This window comes from Ammodytes marinus, assembly GCF_949987685.1.
Source record: "Ammodytes marinus genome assembly, chromosome: 18".
NCBI lineage: Eukaryota > Metazoa > Chordata > Actinopteri > Uranoscopiformes > Ammodytidae > Ammodytes > Ammodytes marinus.
Window position 1 is genome coordinate 16877664 of NC_137222.1, and position 19688 is coordinate 16897351.

The window sequence follows — 19688 nt, forward strand, 5'->3', positions numbered from 1 at the left end:
TTCAGGTCAGGAGAGTTGGCAGGCCAATTGAGCACAGTAATACCATGGTCAGTAAACCATTTACCAGTGGTTTTGGCACTGTGAGCAGGTGCCAGGTCTTGTTGAAAAATTACATTTTCATCTCCATAAAGCTTTTCAGCAAATGGAAGCATGAAGTGCTCCAAAATCTCCTGACAGCTAGCTGCATTGACCCTGCCTTTGATAAAACACAGTGGACCAACACCAGCAGCTGACATGGCACCCCAGACCATCACTGACTGTGGGTACTTGACACTGGACTTCAGGCATTTTGGCATTTCCTTCTCCCCAGTCTTCCTCCAGACTCTGGCACCTTGATTTCCGAATTACATGCAAAATTTGCTTTCATCCGAAAAAAGTACTTTGGACCACTGAGCAAAAGTCCAGTGCTGCTTCTCTGTAGCCCAGGTCAGGCGCTTCTGCCGTTGTTTCTGGTTCAAAAGTGGCTTGACCTGGGAAATGCGGCACCTGTAGCCCATTTCCTGCACACGCCTGTGCACGGTGGCTCTGGATGTTTTTACTCCAGACTCAGTCCACTGCTTCCGCAGGTCCCCCAAGGTCTGGAATCGGCCCTTCTCCACAATCCTCCTCAGGGTCCGGACACCTCTTCTGGTTGTGCAGCGTTTTCTGCCACACTTTTTCCTTCCCACAGACTTCCCACTGAGGTGCCTTGATACAGCACTCTGGGAACAGCCTATTCGCTCAGAAATGTCTTTCTGTGTCTTACCCTCTTGCTTGAGGGTGTCAATGATGGCCTTCTGGACAGCAGTCAGGTCGGCAGTCTTACCCATGATTGCGGTTTTGAGTAATGAACCAGGCTGGGAGTTTTTAAAAGCCTCAGGAATCTTTTGCAGGTGTTTAGAGTTAATTAGTTGATTCAGATGATTAGGTTAAGAGCTCGTTTAGAGTACCTTTTCATGATATGCTAATTTTTTGAGATAGGAATTTGGGGTTTTCATGAGCTGTATGCCAAAATCATCAGTATTAAAACAACAAAAGACCTGAAATATTTCAGTTGGTGTGCAATGAATCTAAAATATATGAAAGTTCAATTATTATCATTACATTATGGAAAATAATCAACTTTATCACAATATGCTAATTATATGAGAAGGACCTGTATATACTTTGACTATAGCTGTCCGTTACAAATGAAGTAAACCTGAATAGAGCACTATTATGTTTTCAAATGTTACAATAATGGCAGTTGCCCTCTACTTGTGTGTGAAGCAATAAGTAATAAACCAGTCCCGTGTTGTTTCCTTCAAAAACATTTATTTCTTGTGGAATTGTCAGTTTTCATCTTCACCTTTTTCAATACATTGCACATCCACTCATCAACATTTAAAGTACAGTGATACGTCTTAGTTTTGCCAACAATCCGTGAGACCACACTGCTACTGCTGCTGATGCATAAAAAAAACACACAACTCCAGTGTTATGTAGTTCTACAGTATAATCTTTCACAGAAACCCGAAAAGATCTTGCAGCTGGGTTCAGGCGTCTGAAAATAAGGCTGTTATCCGAACAATAGCAAACTGGGAGATGGAGGATTCAGGATAAGATTTTTTTTCCATTTGCGCTCTGTTGTATCATATTGCCATGTAGAGGACAAGGCCCGTGGATGGATGCGGTTTTGTTTATGCCCTATTGGACTAGTGCAAAGTTCCAGACAATAGACGGAGGCTGAGGACACTGTATTCAAGTAGTTTCACTTGGTCGGAGCACAACATGATTCAGGTATATCTCTACAGTTACATTTTCTAAATAATTGTACCAAGTCTATTTAGGCTCATGAAACTCCTCATGAAACTCTTCTATAACAGATACTGTTTAATGACAAATTAAATCCACCCAAACATTAATGTAGTGTAGTGTCACAGTATAATATACTGCATATAGAGGTCTAAAGTACAGGACAGTAGTGCGTTTTTTTCTCCATTTTCTTAGCCCACGATGAATTGACCAAACATTTCAAAAGGGCTCCCAAAAAAAGTCACAGGGCTGCAACTGTGATTACATTGAATGAATAAACCTGCACCAAAGTTTCAACAGAGCCTGATTTTCCATTTTAGCTAAAGAAAGTTGATATATTTCTCTACAGAAATCTGTCTGTGCACAGTAGCTGTCACACATCATGCCATTGTATCTATAATCATTAACCCGCTGCTGTCTCTGAACTGGTATGAACAAAACACCCCCTTATGATTTTCAACATTTTCAAAAAATATATATATATAATAAACAGATCATCCCTTGTGAACGAGGCAATGTTAAGACAGACATGATCTTTGGAACAAACATGCTTATTGAGGTTGGTCTCTTGTGTTTGATTTAAGACGTTATCTCCATAAAGACCCTCACAGAGAATCCACATGCATATACAGTATCTCACAAAAGTGAGTACACCCCTCATATTTCTTCAAATATTTCATTATATCTTTCCATGGGACAACACTGAAGAAATTACACTTTGATATAATGTAAAGTAGTCAGTGTACAGCTTATATAACAGTGTAAATTTACTGTCGCCTCAAAATAACTCGACACACAACCATTAATGTCTAAACTGAAGGCAACAAAAGTGAGTACACCCCTAAGAAAAAAATTCCAAATTGGGCCCAAAGTGTCAATATTTTGTGTGGCCACCATTATTTTCCAGCACTACCTTAACCCTCTTGGGCATGGAGTTCACCAGAGCTTCACAGGTTCCCACTGGAATCCTCTTGCACTCATTCATGACAACATCACGGAGCTGGTCGATATTAGAGACCTTGCGCTCCTCCATCTCCCGTTTTAAGAACCCCCAAAGATGCTCGATAGGGTTTAGGTCTGGGGACATGCTTGGCCAGTCCATCACCTTTACCCTCAGCTTCTTTAGCAAGCCACTGGTCGTCTTGGAGGTGTGTTTGGGGTCGTTATCATGTTGCAATACTGCCCTGCAGCCCAGTTTAAGAAGGTTGAGTGCACGTTTTCAGCGTCATACCAAGAGGTTGGCTTTGGAAAATTGACGTATGAGTGCTGCCAGCATTGCTGCAGGGCTTGAAGGGGTGGGGGGTCAACCTGTCAGTGCTCAGACCATACGCCACACTCTGCATCATACTGGTCTGCATGGCTGTCGTCCGAGAAGGAAGCCTCTTCTAAAGATGGTGCAAAATAAAGCCCACAAATAGTTTGCTGAAGACAAGCAGACTACGGACATGGATCACTGCAACCATGTCCTGTGGTCTGATGAGACCAAGATAAACTTATTTGGTTCAGATGGTGTTAAGAGTGTGTGGTAGCAACCAGGTGAGGAGTACAAAGACAAGTGTGTATTGCCTATAGTCAAGCATGGTGGTTGGAGTGTCATGGTCTGGGGCTGCATGAGTGCTGCCAGCACTGGGGAGCTACAGTTCATTGAATACCAACATGTACTGTGCCATACTGAAGCAGAGCATGATCCCCTCCCTTCGTAAACTGGGCCGCAGGGCAGTACTACAACATGATAACGACCCCAAACACACCTCCTAACGACCACTGGCTTGCTAAAGAAGCTGAGGGTAAAGGTTATGGACTGGCCAAGCATGTCCCCAGACCTAAACCCTATTGAGCATCTTTGGGGCTTCTTAAAACAGGAGATGGAGGAGCGCAAGGTCTCCAGTATCCACCAGCTCCGTGATGTTGTCATGAATGAGGGGAAGAGGATTCCAGTGGCAACCTGTGAAGCTCTGGTGAACACCATGCCCATGAGGGTTAAGGTAGTGCTGGAAAATAATGGTGGCCACACAAAATATTGACACTTTGGGCCCAATTTGGACATTTTAACTCAGGGGTGTACTCACTTTTGTAACCGGCAGTTTAGACATTAATGGCTGTGTGTCGAGTTATTTTGAGGGGACAGTAAATTTACACTGTTATATAAGCTGTACACACGCTACTTTACATTGTATCAAAGTGTCATTTATTCAGTGTTGTCCCATGAAAAGATATAATGAAATATTTGAAGAAATGTGAGGGGTGTACTCACTTTTGTGAGATACTGTACATATGAGCGGGGTATTTAATAAGAAAAATATAGGTTTTTAGATTTGCTTTAAACTGTTTTTTAAGCCACGTTTACTTTTGCATATGTGTATTAAAGAATCTATTGGTCCAAGGTCAACAACAACAACAACCAGTTTTCGTTTCACAGCTTCAGCAATTTATAGATCAACAATTGTATTAAAAAGTGGTGTGTTGCTAAAAGAGGTATTACTTAAAAGACCCGGTGACACATGTGGCATTATAATTTCTAGAAGAATTTTAGATTTGGCACGAGTAGAAACTGCATGAAAAGGTTTTTTGGGGGGCCTGATTCTTTACGCAAGATACTTAAAGAAGGATGAATGACGTTTTGTTCAAGGGGCATTCAAGGCCTCACACATTGACTGTGCAGGCAGTTTGAGCTCTCGGCGGAATTCTTATTGTGTAGAGTAAGATGCTGAGTATCACTTCTGCTGAGGGATTCTGGGTGACGTGCTAGGGCTTGATTCAGTGACATGTTATTGAACGTTACATATATTTTGGTTAGTGGTAAATGTTGCTGCTGTGTCAAGTTTGATGTCCCAGGGTGAAGGAGGGGGAAAGGGACTCAAACACTTTTCTCATGGACCAGCCTCACTATAGCAGGAAGAACTTGAATACTGTTTTTTTTACTGATGCAAACATTTGGATTGTCTACAATAGTCCAGGTAGAAAAACAAATTATCCTTCACAGATTTGTTTTCCTCATGCTAAACTGTAGTGGTGGTCAGGGGAGAAAAAAAATGATGTGCGATGACAAGTCGTTGGATGTTAACTGTCCCTGTGCGTGGGGTTGTCCGAGGCCTCAAAATACTCCGGCCTGTGCTAGCAGTGTGCCGGCCTCCAGCAGCATCCCCTTGGCGTAGACGCGTACGGTGTAGAACATAGTGAGGAAGTCCTGGGTGCTGAACAGGGTGTCGGCCAGAGCGAATCCCAGCGTGGAGGGGATGAAACCTCGGCCGTACTCCACCATCCACGTCCCCCCGCTCCATTGGACCGACGTGGCCTCGCCTGGGCTGTGTACAATGGTGTCACCTTTAAAAAAAGGGACAAAAATAAAAGATATGACAGTAAAGGAAGAGAAAAAATAAACACTACCTATTTCTGTCAATCAGATACATTTACCCTATTAAATAGGTGGAGTCAGCGATTCTGGCGAAAGCTTGTGGTCCAACTCACTTTTTTGTCAACATCAGTGAGTATCTCCTCCTCATGATCCGCTAACTTTCCGTACTGTGTGTGTGCACTGAAAACTGAACATTTGGTGTTTATACACAGCCTAGGCTCTGTAAAAGCCAAACAGGGATGTGTGGGCCCCATTTGTATACAAACCCTTTGATTACAAACCAGTTAACAGAGCCTAGGTTGTCGTAACAATGGGATTTTTGTTCAAGGGGCACAGAATACGTTCTTCAGAATCGCTGTCTCCATCTTTAATTTAGGATAGACAAAACATTCTTATGACAACACAAAACAGCAGATAAGAAGTCAGTTAGGTGTATTACCTGGGTAGTACATTTCACTCTTGGTCGTGCCCTCCTTCCACTGTCTAAAGGTGCCCGATATGATGGTGTCAGAAATCTCCGCCCAGTAACGACCTGATGGAAATAATTCAAAAAGATTACAAGGAGTCAAAGTTCCACAAAAAAAATAGTAAATGTATTTAAAAAAACAGATGTTGGACTTTACAAAAGGCAAGAGTGCATTCATTCTTTTAACAGTACAAAGACAGCAGTGTGGGGGTGGTCCTCGTCAACATTATTACATATTTCACAAAATGAGTCATACAATCATTTTATTTTCACAATACTTTACTTCCAGCAACTATTTTTTTAATTCAGTGGTGTAGTATGACCACCAAGACAACATCTCTTTCCAATGCCTGTGTGGTTCCTCACCTGAGTGTCCTCCAGTGTCCACTGCAGTGCCAAACAGCAGCACGTACTCTGTGAGCGAGGCGTGGAGGAGACACATGGAGCCCATCCAACCTCCAGCGTTCACAAACACCCACTGCAGGTCCTCATCTGGCAGGATGTGGCCAGGATACCTAAAACAGGTAGGTCAGGTACACATGATTAGCAAGGGTTTTTACACACACACAATTTATCAGTCAATTCATAAACAACATATAAATAATTTGCAACAGCCATTTCTGAAACAGAATGGAGTGGATAGCCACTGAAATAAGCTCACCAACTTGACCCATTTTCAGTCAATCACTATGCTGATAACACATTGATTACTCATTGTAAATACAAAAAATAAAATAAAACACTTTATAGCTGTGTGTATGAATAAAGTTCTGGTATGAAAATCAAAGTAATAGTTACTTCTTCCTGAGCTCCACCACTACTTTGGAGAAGGCCTGCTCATGGTCCTGTCCTGAGAATAGAGACAACAACATTATGAATGGGAGGGGGGAGGACTACCTCTTGGGCTACATACATTGCTGTAGTTTTAGCTTGTATAGAGGTTAAGTGCAGGTCGGTCTCGACTTAACTATACAACTCGTCCGTTACTAAACTCACCTGCGTACTGTTTAGCTAATTTGGCGACGTCTTCTTTGTTGAAAACATACTGCTTGGTGGCCATCCAGTGCCGCAGCAGCAGCACGGTCAGGACGGTGACCGCGGCGAGCACCGACAGTCTTAAACATGTTCGGACGAAAGACATTTTTGTGACAAAACGAAACAGAGAGGGATACAGGGGTAGCAGCAGCAGAGTTGGACTACACGTGTAAACAGCTACAGACAGGTTGCTCCATGGGGCAGGGGGAGTCAGGAGTCCAGCTGACAGCTATTTCCTGGTCAGGTGGGGGCGGGATGCGGCAGCTCAGCCAATCAGAGGACGAGTGAGTCGCGTGGTTGACAGGCAACTTCAGGGTTGCCAGCAAATTGTAAATCCCCCTTTAGGTAGCTTTTCTTTATTTTGCATATTTACATAAATATAGTTATTCCCGTGAGATACATTTTAAGAATGTGTGATTAATTCGAAGATTTAAGTTTAACTGTGTTATTATTTGGTCGTTTTCGACCATACTTTTGTATTATATAGAGGTTTTAATCACACGTTTGATATTTCCCAAAGAGCCCATTTTTTTCGCCTGTCAAAAAAAATCAGGAAATAGGCTAAGGGGTTTTGTGGTCAAGGGGCAGTTGTTTTTATATCGCTGTAAGCTGAAGTTCATAAGGATTTGATGGTTTTAGTTTGACACCGGTGGGGAGACACTCAAACAGCAGACCGACCGACATGAGCGGAAAAAACGAAGTCAGTTTTGACCCAAAAGGTATGGAGCTTTGTGAATTTACCAGAGTTAAAGGCTAATTTCATTCATCCACGATATCGATTCGGGGGCGAGCAGCACAAGGTGCTGTTTACGTCCATGCTTAACCCACAATCCATACGAACAAACCCTTTAAAAATATCTGGCTACATAGGATATGCCTAGCCTACACCATTTAACTTCGCATGGTTAAATTGCACTACAGATCGATCAATTCAAATAAAAAGTTGCCAGTCCAGTAGAGTGGGGGCAATCTGATGATGATGCTAATTTCTTAGTGACATGGTGCTGCTTGTGACAGCCAGCTGTAGCCCAGTCTCGTGACTGTAGTTCCTGCATGCTGTTGTTACTGCTCAACTTGTGCAGCAGCAAACAGTAATCCACATGCTTTAATCATATGTGCCTGAACGTTTTCGGACCAATTCATTGATAATGAAAGTGATTATTATTAGTTGCAGCCATGCCTGACAACATTCAAGTTAACACGTACTATCCTTTACATTTTGACGCTACAGCTAAAGCACTTGACCTTTAGTGACTGGCTTTAGTTGATCAGGTTGACTTGTGTGTAATAGGTCTGACATGATTAGATTCCACTGTTGGTCACTTGTTGGCTCTCAAGAGATCTACACTCTCATGTATGCAATGTGTGCAAAGAGATATCCACTGATTTTGACAAAACATATTTTGATATCATAACCATTCTCCAGTCTCCAAAGTCACACACAATGTGACTTTGTGTGTGTCAGAAGTAAACATTTTCTAAAGGATATTCTCATAACTGAATAAAAAACTTATTTCACAGGAAAATTGGATCGCTGGAACACTGTTTGAAAGCAATCTGAAAAGTTTCTACTTCACTGTTGTTGTTAACAACATCAGGGCCCACAGGTGTTTAGAAATATATTCTAGTCTTACATTTTGTTACAGGTTCCTCTAAAATAATGTTTGTTTTGATTTATGATGATTTATACAAAGAATTTCATGAAGAGAAAATATGTTTTGTAAACTAAATGCAGTATCTGCAAATAGCCTGAAAACAAATCCTCCTATCCTGAAAGTGCATAGTGCACCTTTAATGTCTTATTTTCTCCTGAATCCCTTAAGAGCACCAGCACCTACGTTATAACCCTCTGCGGGACACCTGGGTGCTGGTGTCAGCCCACCGTATGAACAGACCCTGGGCGGGTCAGGTAGAAAAACCTCCAGAAGAACACATACCCAGATCTGACCCCCAAAACCCACTGTGTCCTGGGAACACGCGTGCAAACGGAGAGGTAAGGAGGACAGGTAGACGTGCATTCATTCAGCAGATGCATCAATAGGCCTACTACACATTATACAGCAAATTGCATAATGCTTGCTCAGAGTTCGGGCAACAATATTTGGTTCTCTGCAGTTAACATTTAGCGTCAAGGGTATATTCATACTTAGCGTGTTTTGTTTAGTTAAAATTTGTTGAACATTTATTGGTAGGTAAATGTTCAGCCATGTTTTTTTTTGACTCCAACACCTTGGAATGATAGTTATGGTGACAAGCAGTAACCCTAAAATAACGGGCTTCAGCCTCCCAACATAACTTCACAAACATATAGATGATGTTTACATTACATACTTTTGCATTTGTTAAGCGGACACTTTTATCCAAAGTGACTTACAATAAATGCATGCAGTTAAATCTGGATACAATTCAAGACACCTGCAGGTACCAAACAACATATGGGTATCACACATGGTATTTGCTTTGGACAGAATTGTTATGGTTTTATTCATTTATGTATTTTATATCTGTGTCTGTCTGTTTGTCTCCAGGTAAATCCAGACTATGACAGCACGTTTGTTTTTGGAAATGACTTCCCCGCTCTACAGCCAGATGCTCCAGATCCCGGTGAGGCTGTATTTAAGCATCTGTTCGCAATATCAGAGCGTGCACATTTGTTCAACTGCTTTCAAAAAGCACCCTTTTTTCACATATGTTACACTTTTATATAGTTATTTCGCTAATCAGTGAAATGCAATGTGTGGAAAGTTTACACACACATAGATGTTTTTGTATGCTAAGTTTATTAATGGGTTTATTCTTGTTTAGTCCATAGTTTCTAAATGTACTTTTTACCCTACAACTTTGCTATTTCAATTTTAAGGTTTGAATAGGTTTAAATAATTATTGACGATTGAATTTTCAATACGTTCGTATGGTACGTATACAGCCATTTCCTTAAAGCTTATCTCGCAAATATAATCCTTTTGAGGAGAAGGTATGGGAACAACATATTTTAATTTTGAAATAATTCCATAGCCTTTCAAACTGTGCGATCAGGGCTAATGGGTACAGGTGGATCAATATACGTGTGCCTACAATCACAAAGCATCTTAATTGTTTAATAACACATGATTACGTGTCAATAAAAACAACCAGCATTTGTTTTTGTGCTCCTCAGGTGCCGATCAACATCCATTGTTCCAGTCTAAAGCTGCAAGGGGCGTCTGGTAAGAACAAAGCCCCATGTCCCTTATTGCAGGACTAATCAATGTGTGCTGTCTTACTGTTTGAAGGGCTCTGTTTACATGTGACATTTTAATAAGGGTTTGGATGGAGACACCCAATTGTTATTCATTGGATCATACCAAGGGACTCAAGATGAAATGTAGACAGCAACATCTGTTCCAGTTCATCAAATAGCAACATTTATGTTCGATATTTTACCTGGTGCTTTAAGAAAAAAACTGAAGAAACCACCTGTTACAATGCGATACATATGAAACACATGCATGATATGAATGGCTGGAAGGTTACAATGTATTCAGGCAATACATGTTAAAGAGCGTTACCTTTTTAAAAATTGATGGTACATTCAAATTTATGAGTAATTAAATCGGAGCTGTTGAGTGCAATCAGAGCGAGGTGACTCTCACTTGTTGTTGTTGTGACCATCATTACCGGCTATTAGGTGAAGCTAATTTCGTTTTATCAAGGCTTTGCATGCCACCTGTTTTCAGGACATCGGTGCAAAACAAATTCACAAATCCAAAGAACACATAACATAAATATTTATTGTTTTACCCTGTGGCACCAGCAGATGGCAACGTTTCTCCATCACTCCATTTCACAAGAAATGCTTGATGCTGTGTTGACATAAATTCAGTCCAGTGAGATTTGCACCCCCAGACCCAGTCTCCTGGTAAATAGGGGATTCAAGTCTGCATCCAAATCTTGCTTATGTTTGAGGGTATGTTGAATTTGTGAAATATAGATAAAAAAATAAAAATAAGTAGCTACTGTAGGGGAGAGTGGCCTAAGTTGTGCAACTTTTCACTCAAAGTGACTTTAAAGTAAGGCCTTGACAGTAAAGTCTCCAACTCAAATATGTACATATATTTCAGGGTGTTGTGCATCCCTGGCAATAAAAACTTTGGATCTGGAATAAACTGTTGAAGAAATATAGCTTTCGGAAAAAAAGTTGTCTTGTTGCACAACTTGCCCCCGGTGTGGTGTAAGTTGTGCGGTTGGAGAGAATACCATGGGATGAATTGTGCCATTGATATATATATCTCATAAACTGTAATGCAAGACAAATCCACAAGACAATCACTTATTTATGGTTTATTTAAAGTAAATAAAGTAAATATTTGACAAAGATTGAAGGTCAATTTTCTTAAACAAGGCCTAGCAGATCTAATGGTTTTACCTGCAAAGCTCACAATGACAAAGTCACCATCATCATCTTTCTGACCATCTGAACTCTCATCAGTGGTGTCGTTAAGTGGAATTGAGATGTCACTCTCTTCTGAGCTACTGTAGACAATCACTTTCTTTTGGTGACCAGCGTATACAGCCATGCCACTGGCACAACTCTCAGAAATGTACTTTGCACTAGTTGCTCCGTGCTTGTGGAACTGCCACCTGACAAATGTGATTCCCCCTACATTTCTGCCTTTAAATCAAGGCTCAAAACCCATATGTACACCCTGGTGTTTCCTCCCCATTAACTATCTTACCTCTGCACTACTATCTGTGTTTATGTGGATGTATGGGCTTTATGTCTTTTATTTTGGTTATTGTTATGTTATCTTCATTGTGTATCTACTGAATGCACTATGTACAGCACTTTGGACAGTGCAAACTGTCATAAATGTGCTTTTATAAATACATTGTACTTACTTACTTACTTATAACTCACCTAGGCCCTTTGGCACAAATCACCCCAATCCCAGAAATTTGGATAATAAGCATGATGCAGCAATTTAGGGCTGACATCGTGCTAACTGTATTGACTCAAAATGTAGCATACTAAAGCACTAAAACATGTGTCAAATGTTTTCAAACATGTCTATAATTGTTCAGACACAATAATCAAAAAACCTTGATCATGGAAATTTTACTTTGGAAGGCAAAACACAGTTTTTTGAGCTTAAATGTGCTTATATCTTATTCCTTGTGTCTCCCTTCTTTACAGGATGAGTCAAATGGATGGCTCTTCTTAAATATGTGGTCACATTTCCAATTTCTTCCACGGTTTTCTAGAAACAAGGGGTGGCACAACTTCCAAAATGCACAACTTAGGCCACTCTCCCCTATATAGAAACAGCTTTTCTGATCTCCGTGCCTTGACTGTTGTATTTATTATCAGTCAAAGTCGAGTAGATAGTCTGAGAGAAGCCTGACAGTAGAGCTTAACAAGTTGCAGTGCTCGCTCACATATGCTATAGTATTTACAACATCCACTCAGAGCTAGGTCGCACAAAACCTGAATAATAAAGTTTCCTTCCTATGGATCGGCTAGACTGAAAGCTACATGATGCCTAGCGCGTATAAAGCCCACTAACATTTTATATCAATGACATTATGGCTGTCAGTCTGTAGAAAAACAATGCTTCTTCATCTTTTAAAGAGGTTCTTCCTGAACAATCTCGCATGTCGGGGAATACTTGGATGATTCCGCCTGACTGCTGAAGTTACACAACGGACTGAATAATAGATTGAATCCAAACACTGTGCTCTAAAAGTTAACTCTGTGTTTTAAAATCCCATTTGTTGGCAGATGTTGAAAACTGCCAGTTATTGCTTGTTGCCACACGCACTCACAGTTTTATGAAGCTGGGGAACGGCTCTGATTGGCACTCTGGTTGTTTTGGCTTTGTATTGATTGCATAAATTCCAGAGTAGTTTTTCTTCCTCCAACATATTCAGTCTATGTTTGTTGTTTGTTGTCTTTTCATGTATGTACGTTTGGTCAATACAGTTTTTGTTTGTGCGTCTGATTGGTTTTCTAAATGTGCACAGTCTCATGGTAGCCATGTCAGGGGGGAAAAGTAACTGGGAAACAGGACTAGTGCTTGGTGCCCTGCAGCAATATTCAGACAGCCAATCAAGGGGGGTGGAAACAAAATGGGATTTTGGGGGATTTGGGTCAGAGCCTAAGTCCTGTCACAGAAAGATATAGGTAACATTTAATGTTGCATGGCCTGATGAGGTCCTTACAGTTTCCCTATGAAGGTTATTATTAATCTTTTTTCAGGACATTTGTTTGGCTATGAAAATAATTCAGGAACATTTAAGTCATTTTGGGTAATTAATTCCAATCAATTTTTTAGGATAATCCAGAGACTCACTAGCCTGGTCCTACCAGACCATCGTACTTCATTTCATTTTTACAGAAGGTCTGGAATTGCTCAATTGACAAATGTAAAAACTCACTTGAAGGCAGGTGTCTGTTGAAGTTAAAAACTATTGGATCTGCCCAGTGCCACTCTGGATCTGCCAACCAATCGCATAACGTTTGGTCGTGACGTATTTCATGTGCCGGCTTCTGCAACTGAAACTGGCTCATGTCAATGTTGTCAGCCACTCCCTCTGTTCGCTGATTGGACAGGCAAAAAATATGCAGGAGAAAACCTGCGAATATACCGCAGACCCAGAATGACTACTGAAGGGAAATGAAAATTGAGCGGAAGTAGGTAGGCAGGAGGTGCCAGGCTAGAGACTCACAGCCGAACATGGAATGTCTTTCTGTCAGAATATTAATTACAGCAAAAAAACATAAAGTTCAACAAATATTATGCTTTTCAAAATCACCTTTACTTGGGTTTATAAGTTTCAGTTTTTTTTTTCAAAGCGTACAAATCTTTTTTGGAAGAAAGCTAGCTCAAGCATAATTTCCCGATGAATATAACTTACTAGGTGTTTACTTTACCCTTGGCTCGGACTCACACACACACACACACACACACACACACACACACACACACACACACACACACACACACACACACACACACACACACACACACACACACACACACACACACACACACACACACACACACACACACACACACACACACACACACACACAGATATACCAGAGTGGCTGGCAGCTCCTATAGAACTCATTAACAATTCATTATACCATTTGGTTTTTGCTAAACCCCAATTGTATGTTCAATTATGGATCGTGCCTGTCTGTAGGTATACGTTTCATTTGTTCTGACAGTCAGCATATCCCCAAGGAACCATTGGTAGGCTATGTCTAAGAGCAAACATGTTTTAACAAAACTAAGTACAAATTATCTTTCACCAAACCTCAAAGATTCATAAATATTAAAGTATGTGCCTTGTTTGTAGTTCAAGCCTAGACTCTCTTAAATCCCAAATGTTTACTGCCAGCTGAGGTAGCTCTTTCAACCATTGTTCTTTTGAAAGAGCTACCATTTTGAGGGGGAATAATAAAGTAACACAGTTCCTCAAATATGAAGCGTACATTTCCAGCCCTCCGTAGAGCTAAAAAAATAATGAAGGAGATATCTTCTCTCCCGCTCTCCTTCTTTGAAGTGTGACAGGCTTTTTGACTGTTCACAGCAGTGTCCCTATTGTCTTCCAAAACTTAATCTAACCACCCCATTGGTCTTTAAAAGTTGATGTGACTTCAACTGTATATTATGTGAGTTCCACGAACAGTTTGCCTTCATCTCTCATAACACAAGAAAAGGCAATGATATGATTGAACATGTATTTGTTTAGCCAAAGCCGGCCTTTAAAACTGTTAAAAGAAAATTATCACAATAATAATGCAAAACTTCCTTTATCTGCAAGATTTCAGTTTTATTATGTATTCAGTGCAACCATTATTTTCCCTTGATCTTGAAGAGCACTGCTAACAAGAGCTTCTGCAAAGACAATTCAGAGAAAAAAGACGTCAAAGAATATCTGTTGCTGTTTTCGACAAGCGGTCTCTGGGAAGTGCAATGAATTCACAGCAGTAGGCTATCTACCACTGCATATCAGATATCTATAAAATAAAAGATTACTGTACATTTATTTTGACCAGGCAAGCTGTGAATACAGTAGATCAAGGCTCCTTTTCTTTATGTATTTGATCAAAACCCCAGGTAAGACAGCAGCAGCACATGCATCACTTATTAATCGCAACCACGATCAAAAACAACAACACTTCCTAATAAATAATAGACACACAGCAAGACATCTGACAGAGCAAAGACAGAATGAGGGGTGAAGACGGAATTTTCCTTTGGATGGGTTTCACTTTCACTGGGATTGGTGCAAGACTAAAATAAACTGAGATGAATGTAGTTTCACACTCCTGTCAATGTGCCCATTAGTAAAGCATTGAACCTCCCAATGTATAATTTAAAAATATGACACCCACTGTGATTTTTTTCTATTCCTCATTCCTTTTTTGTGTTTCATAATAATAGGTAGTGACAGATCATTACAGGGCATTACGGCTCCACCTCTATCCATGCTTGAGACATGACTCTAAGGGCGGCAATATCCAGCCATTGCAGACGGATGTACTTTCTCTGTCTATATAGTTCAATCTATAACTATTAGCGCTCGTGTCCAATGCTTATTAACAGGCTTACACGTGGTTGAGCATAGTTAACATAACACTTGCTAAATATCCCAATGACGATACCTTCAGCTACATTGCATGCTGCTGATGTTAGCATTAGGTCCCACATATTGCTACAGAGCATGGTTTCTGACTAAATACAACTTTCTACAGTTTTGAACTTGCTCAACCGATCTTGACCATTACATTTGTATCCTAAATTGTGTGATATCAATTCCACACAGTATGATCTTCAACCATCTACTATCTAACCTCTCTCCTACCATCCTCTCTGTCTCTTGCTTCAACTCTTTTTCCCAGTAAAGTCATGTGTTTCCATCCCTGGTCCGACATCACCCTCCCCCTTATGAAAAAACAAGAGGTTGTCAAGGTGATTGACAAGTGGGCAGGGCTTGTTGAAGAACTAGGCGCCACGTACCCCTGGGTTCAGGTATGGGAGGCTCTGGAAAATACACACGCGCACACACACACACACACACACACACACACACACACACACACACACACACACACACACACACACACACACGCACACGCACACGCACACGCACACGCACACGCACACACACACACACACACACACACACACACACACACACACACACACACACACACACACACACACACACACACACACCACTCCTCACTTCTCTCAGGGCTAGTTACCTCTCTAACTCAGGTAAACTTTTCACCCCATGCTCCAGCATCACTGATCAATGCGTTTTTTTTTTGCCCTTTCCCAATTCTCATTCTACCGTGCCTTAAATAATATGGATTGGATAAAACTTTAATGTAGCCTCTGGGCTGACTTGAACATGTGGGCAGCATCAGTACAGACAGAAGGAAATGGATACGAGGAAATATCAAAGTGTATAAAATGGACGATTCCATATTCTCTATATTACCTCCTGAGATGGTTACAGCAAAAAACGATTATGTGTTTAGTTGATAAATTTTTAGAGAGAAGATGTTTTTTGTAAACATTGATCTTTACTGGATTATTAGGTATACTGGTGAAATGATTTTTAACTGAATCTGGAAAACTAATTTTTGTTTTGTTTGTGAATTGGCACCAAATAATAATAGTGTACCCATTTTTTATAAAACAATTAATCTGGCATATGGTTGTATTTCTATTTCCAACATTATTTCGAATCTAAATTCCTTAAGTTTTTAAGTGCAAGCATCCTTTTTAAGTGTAGACCAGAGCAAAGCACTGAATCAATTAGGATTCCCAAAGACTCTCGCTAAATAGATAAATGCTAACATGGAGAATTAAGTACCAAATATCAGCACCAAGGACAGCACCATCCTCCTAGATTAGCCCCTTAATCCTTTCCTGCTGGAACCAACTATACTAAGGATTTGCTCGCTTCAGTCCACTTTGACTTGGGATTCCTGGCAGAAAACTGTTTTTTTTCAGGACACACACACACACACACACACACACACACACACACACACACACACACACACACACACACACACACACACACACACACACACACACACACACACACACACACAGGTCACATTTCTGACCAAAGGGCTGTCTGTTATCTTCTGTCCGTATCTTTGTAGTATGTTTGATTTGCTTTCCTTTTAGAGTGATTGTTCTGCATATCAGCACAACATGGTATAGGTATACTCAACCTTTCCTCTTATTTTCTGTTTTTAGATCTTTGAGAATAAAGGGGCTATGATGGGCTGTTCAAATCCACATCCTCACTGTCAGGTAGGACACACACACTTTACATACACATAAAAGGGGACACATGTATTGGACTTATACGAGTGAGTGCGCACAACTGTAAACATTGAGCAAGTTCAACCAAGTGAATAATCTACATGACAATATGAAGATCGGGGATAAATCCAGTATATGTAAAACAACCACATATACTTGTCACTTTTTAACACATCCAGGATGTTAGCTTTTTAGATTCCCTATGACAAAGAAGCTGACATTTCAAAAGTGACTCTATTAAAAAGCTTCGAGCCAGACATATCAACATCTTAATGGACTCTGTACTCAAAGATAAACCTTTTCTGATTGGTTAATGCCTTCAAGCAAGATCAAAAACTCAAATAAATATACAGGAATTTGCCCTGTGAAAAAGGGCACAGAAGGAGGGATGATGGCAAAAAACAAGAGGATTTTGGAAGAGCAATTTGTGTTATTATGGTCAAAGTAAAATGTTGCCTAACATGAACCACAACCAATGGGAAGTCATCATTGAAAGAAACCAAGGCACCAAGAACCAAACTCGCCTGTTTTCCACTGAGAGTAATATTGAAGCAGCTTGAAGTCTGTGTATTGTGCTGCAGTGCTGAGAAAGTAGGTAAAACGCAGCTGCCAATTTACAGCTTATTCACTCTCTCACTGAGGAAATTGGTCTCCACATTTCGAGTATAGGGCTTTCTGATTGGTCAGGGAATGTGTTAAAAGGAATAACCTGGCTCTGTGTAAAATACAAAAAAACACAACAACACAAAAACAAAGCAACTGCCAACCCCTGACCCCTTAAATAAGTGTATTCTCTTGGGCTGATCATTGCGATTTTAATCATATTTTAATTTGAATGAATTATATTTCCTCAGGCTTGGAGATAGGTAGAAAGAAAGGTTAACTTGAATCCATGCTGATTGTTTTCTATGGCTGTAATATAGTAATGAACTGCAGAGGGCAGTATGTGACCTCAGAATTACCTGCTTGTATCACGCTGTGTCATCGATGCTTCATGACTTATCTGTTTCCTTTGCTGACAGCTGGGTGTTATTTATTGGTTACCTCAGAGAGTTTTTTTTTTAACCTTTATTTATACAGGTAAATCCCATTGAGACCGAAGACTCTTTTTCAAGGGAGACCTGTTTTCCTTTCCCACGTTACCATTCACACACACACATTCATACACCGATAGCAGGCTAACTATCGACATTCACACGAGGCAAGGTGGGTGAAGTGTCTTGCCCAAGAACACAACAACTATGACACAGGTGGCAGGGCGGGGATCAAACCTCCAACCCTTTGATCATCAGCCGACCCGCTCTACCAACTGAGCCACAGTCGCCCCACAGTCGAGTTGTAGATGCAACCAGTGTTAAAGGGGTAGTTCAGGATTTTAGACATAGGGCCTTATTCCCAAGTTAGCCTTGGTGTTCTTTATCAGTGGAGACAGTTTTCAACACATTTAATTCAGTCCTTCTAGTTGCAGAGTGCGCTCGTGCTAAGCTAGCTCACGGCTTCGGGGGGATACCTAGCCTGCTACTAAAACAGTCTTACCCACTCCACAGTACACCTGAGGCTAATCAATTAAACGCAAGACTATCGATGTAAATGTCTGTGTTGATAGAATAATTTTAGAAATAAAACCAACCTCGCATATTGCATTTTGAGGGACTTTATTCCTGGTAGGCTGCGGCAGCGGCGGACTAATACCTAGGTTACAGGCTCTATAATAGTTTGTTTACCTGCTGCTGTCTTACAGACGCAGAGTACAGTGCACAAAGGAGTTGTATTAGCCTATGCAATAAACAAGATATGGCCACGTTTGGAGGACTTAGCAATGCGTCTGCTTTTGAAGACGATTATGAGGAATTTGTTGTATCCAACGAACCGTACCTGTACGAGCCGGAATACACTGATGAAGAATTGAGAGAGATGGATGCTCAAAGGGCAGAAAGAGAAAGAGCGTCTGTAGAGACAGCCCCCGCTGGAGCTGCAGCAGAGAACCGGGACAGAATGACTGTAGACTGGTGGCAGTGCAGTTTCAGTTTCTGTCCCACGCTGCTCTGTTTACTTTCTGCTGTAGTGATTCGGTTACACAGCAAAGTAAAAGTCCGCTGCTGCTAAGAAAGTAGTCCCTCAAAATGCGATAATTCATGCAATGCGAGGTTGGTTTTATTTCTAAAATTATTCTATCAACACAGACATTTACATCGATAGTCTGGCGTTATAATTGATTAGCCTCAGGTGTACTGTGGAGTGGGTAAGACTGTTTTAGTAGCAGGCTAGGTATCCCCCCGATGCCGTGAGCTAGCTTAGCACGAGCGCACTCTGCAACTAGAAGGACTGAATTAAATGTGTTGAAAACTGTCTCCACTGATAAAGAACACCAAGGCTAATTTGGGAATAAGGCCCTATGTCTAAAATCCTGAACTACCCCTTTAAGGGGAGAAACTTTTCCACTCAATAGGGTTCAACACCCCTCTAATGCAAGTGCTCAGGTGCTTTCTTGTTTGTACTGTGCTGCCACATCAAAAAAATATTTTTGTTTTTAAGCGTGCTTCAAATTATAAATCAAAGCAAGAAGGAGCCGTTTTAAAAGTTTTAGCAGTTTCTTTTCCTGCAGTCCAGATTTTTAAGATATCAAAGTCCAGGGAAAGAGTAGAGTGTGTGTGTGTGTGTGTGTGTGTCTGTGTGTGTGTGTGTGTGTGTGTGTGTGTGTGTGTGTGTGTGTGTGCGTGTG

At 40.8% G+C, this 19688-nt stretch overlaps 2 protein-coding genes across 2 annotated transcripts in view; one reads left to right on the forward strand and one right to left on the reverse strand.

The window, feature by feature from the left end:
- Positions 1-1315: 1315 nt before the first annotated feature.
- Positions 1316-6857, reverse strand: sigmar1 (sigma non-opioid intracellular receptor 1). Its single transcript, XM_080046672.1, has 5 exons — positions 6591-6857; positions 6393-6444; positions 5961-6109; positions 5568-5660; positions 1316-5097 (listed from the first exon to the last, which is right to left on the reverse strand). Exons 1-5 carry the CDS (start codon positions 6733-6735, stop codon positions 4868-4870), a joined length of 669 nt encoding a protein of 222 aa, XP_079902798.1. The 5' UTR covers positions 6736-6857; the 3' UTR covers positions 1316-4867.
- Positions 6858-7211: 354 nt separating this feature from the next.
- The window catches only part of galt (galactose-1-phosphate uridylyltransferase), a 30894-nt gene continuing 18417 nt past the window's right edge, over positions 7212-19688 (forward strand). Inside the window, exons 1-6 of the mRNA XM_080046231.1 lie at positions 7212-7348; positions 8453-8622; positions 9158-9233; positions 9787-9835; positions 15520-15649; positions 16898-16954. Coding sequence (XP_079902357.1) covers positions 7312-7348; positions 8453-8622; positions 9158-9233; positions 9787-9835; positions 15520-15649; positions 16898-16954 — 519 coding nt within the window. The 5' untranslated portion in view covers positions 7212-7311. The remainder of the gene's footprint in view (positions 7349-8452; positions 8623-9157; positions 9234-9786; positions 9836-15519; positions 15650-16897; positions 16955-19688) is intronic.